The 2,450-nt window shown below is 29.3% G+C and overlaps 1 protein-coding gene across 4 annotated transcripts in view; it reads right to left on the bottom strand.

Annotated features, from left to right (window-relative positions):
- Positions 1 to 1,738: 1,738 nt before the first annotated feature.
- Positions 1,739 to 2,450, bottom strand: part of LOC117172478 — a 4,518-nt gene continuing 3,806 nt past the window's right edge. For 3 of the 4 annotated variants that reach the window (XM_033360456.1, XM_033360457.1, XM_033360459.1), the window contains one exon: positions 1,739 to 2,017. In XM_033360456.1, the coding sequence (XP_033216347.1) occupies positions 1,968 to 2,017 (50 nt within the window). In that variant the 3' untranslated portion in view covers positions 1,739 to 1,967. The remainder of the gene's footprint in view (positions 2,018 to 2,450) is intronic. The other variant, XM_033360458.1, reaches the window with a different exon arrangement.

Below are 2,450 nucleotides of genomic sequence, written 5' to 3'. Positions count from 1 at the left end.
CAGACCTGCCTTTCTTAGTGCTTCTTATTTATTATTACCAATTTTCTACTCGATGTGGCGCTTCGCGTGAAAATAAGTTAGGAAATAAAAAAAGTTCGGTAAGGTAGGAATCTGTTCAGGTGGCCCACTCATCACATAGCCTTAAAGCTGTTGGAATATCAAACTTTAACCTCAAAACTAATTGCCTTGATTGATCAATAAATATTAGCATTACATATTTTAAAAGTAATAAGTGCTATTCCTATACTCAATATAAGTGTTTGAATAGGGGGGGTGGGGCTGTTTACTTTTATAATTTTTGCGTAAGATAAAATTTTCGAATGTTCAGGTTAGTTGAGGTTACTTTAAAAAAAATTAATTCTACGCAAAAAATGACTAAATTAAACACTTATTTTCCCTTCGCCTACACACTTCTAATTAAAAAAGAAATAACGCTTCGTATTTAAAAAATATTTCACCTGATTATCTATTTAGTGTAAAATCTGGTGATTGATTTTTGAGTTAAGGGCTTGAGACCAACAGCCTTAAATAACCATTTCCGAAAGTGACTGGTTTTTATACGATTTCCAATTTAACGTTTTACTTCATGATTAACGATCTGCTTCACGGAATCAAGATCGATTGAATCGATCAAATGGAAAATATTTCAATCGGAGAATTTATAAATTCTAAGAATGCCAGTTCCTGTGAAAGTTCATCATTGCAATTGGCCACCAATACAGCCACCACTAATTCAGATTAATCTCGATTATTTTTCAGTTTTTCTAATACGAGCGACATTTACTGGCTGAGTTGTCTGAAATTTGACAAGCCGTAATTTGTATGAATCGGAATTCTTCAATTTTCCGATTCAAATATTTTCCTTTTAATCGTTTTTTTTCCTGGAAGTACATATACAAAAATTTGATCTGATTCAAAAATTTCGAGAAAAAAAAATGAATTTTTTTCAACCTGAGTTCTCTCAATTTACATTATCCTTCTATTCAAACGCTTCATTTCGATTCTGAAGACGATCGTCCAGTCCGCTAAAGCGACTAAAGCAATCATTCAATCGTTTCTTTTTTCTGAGGAGCCGGGTATTTCCAATATTTTTGAGAAAATAATATATTATAGAGCAGGAAATAAAAGCAGTAATTTATAAATTGCTTTATAAATATGTAGTTTTATCAAGTAGAACATACATTATTATTCTAAGAGGTCATCGATTTATCTGTTTTAGTCCGTTCTAATATTTAAGAGACAATCAGTCTGGTATAACACTTCTGTTGTAATAAAATATTCATTTCACAAGACATATAGACTGTTCTATAAATGGCATGACCTAATCAAAACGTGAATTAAGATTTTAGAATATTAAATCAATTTTGGAATTTTTAAGGCCTAATTACAAATTTCAACAAATTTAAATTCTACGATTCTAACGGAGAAATTACTTTTTTGAAAAAAGAATTTTTGTCTGGACGAATCGTAAAACTTCGAATTTTTCAAATATGTCGTCAAAATTTGAAATATTAAGGAATGAGGGAATTCATCCTTTTTTTCTCTGAAATTTAAATTGATACATTCTAAATTTTTTTGTAGTTTACAATTTTGATTGTGGAAAAAATTAATTTGATAAAATCTAAAAACAAAATGTATATGAGTTGTAATTTGTAAATGATTTTTTTAAATTTCTGTTTCAATCCGATTTAGTTAACTAAAATTGAAGATAACGTACAATTTAATTTAAAAGATTTCATTTTATAACTGTTATCATTTCTTTTTATTAAATCACAATTTCAATATGGGATGAAATTCATGTATGTTATCGGATGAATTAAATTGCTCTTGGTAGCGCCCTGTTGCGTACCTGTTGCGCTTATCTTGTTACTTTCCTGGCACCGAGACCAGATGGAATGAAAAAAAGCCGGATGCGAAGAGCGCAGAATCGTTTCCTCCCGTGACACAGAAGTCCCACTGTTCCGCTCCTAGTTTAACTCCATAAAGTTATTTTGCATTTCAGATTTTAGTCTCTCACCTGGAAAAAAATGATTTTTCAAATTATTCAATTTCATTCTAGTCGCCTCAAAATTACTTCTTATATTAAATTTTTTGAATCCTTGATTCTTTCCTAAATATATATTTCTGTCAAAGTAGAATTAGTTCGCATCACACTGCAGTAAAAATATAAAATTATCAAAAAATGTTGTAGTTAGTATGGTATTTGACGAAAATATTGACACATTTTTGAGAGAATTTTATAAGTGAAGGGTTTTTTGATCATTTTGTATTTTTACTACTGTGCCAAGTTTTTTATCAAATGTAGGTCGCTATGATTTTTTTAAAGAAATCTTTAACCACAATGTTTTTTGATAATTTTGTATTTGTACTAAAGTGTGATTTTGACAAATTGTACTTTTACAGAAATTATTTCTGATGATAGAAAAAAGTTCTTTACATTTTTATTTAAA

The sequence above is a fragment of the Belonocnema kinseyi genome, chromosome 5 (assembly GCF_010883055.1).
Source record: "Belonocnema kinseyi isolate 2016_QV_RU_SX_M_011 chromosome 5, B_treatae_v1, whole genome shotgun sequence".
NCBI classification, from domain to species: Eukaryota; Metazoa; Arthropoda; class Insecta; order Hymenoptera; family Cynipidae; genus Belonocnema; species Belonocnema kinseyi.
The sequence above is the reverse complement of the archived record's forward strand: the minus strand, read 5'-3'. Positions and strand labels throughout refer to the sequence as shown.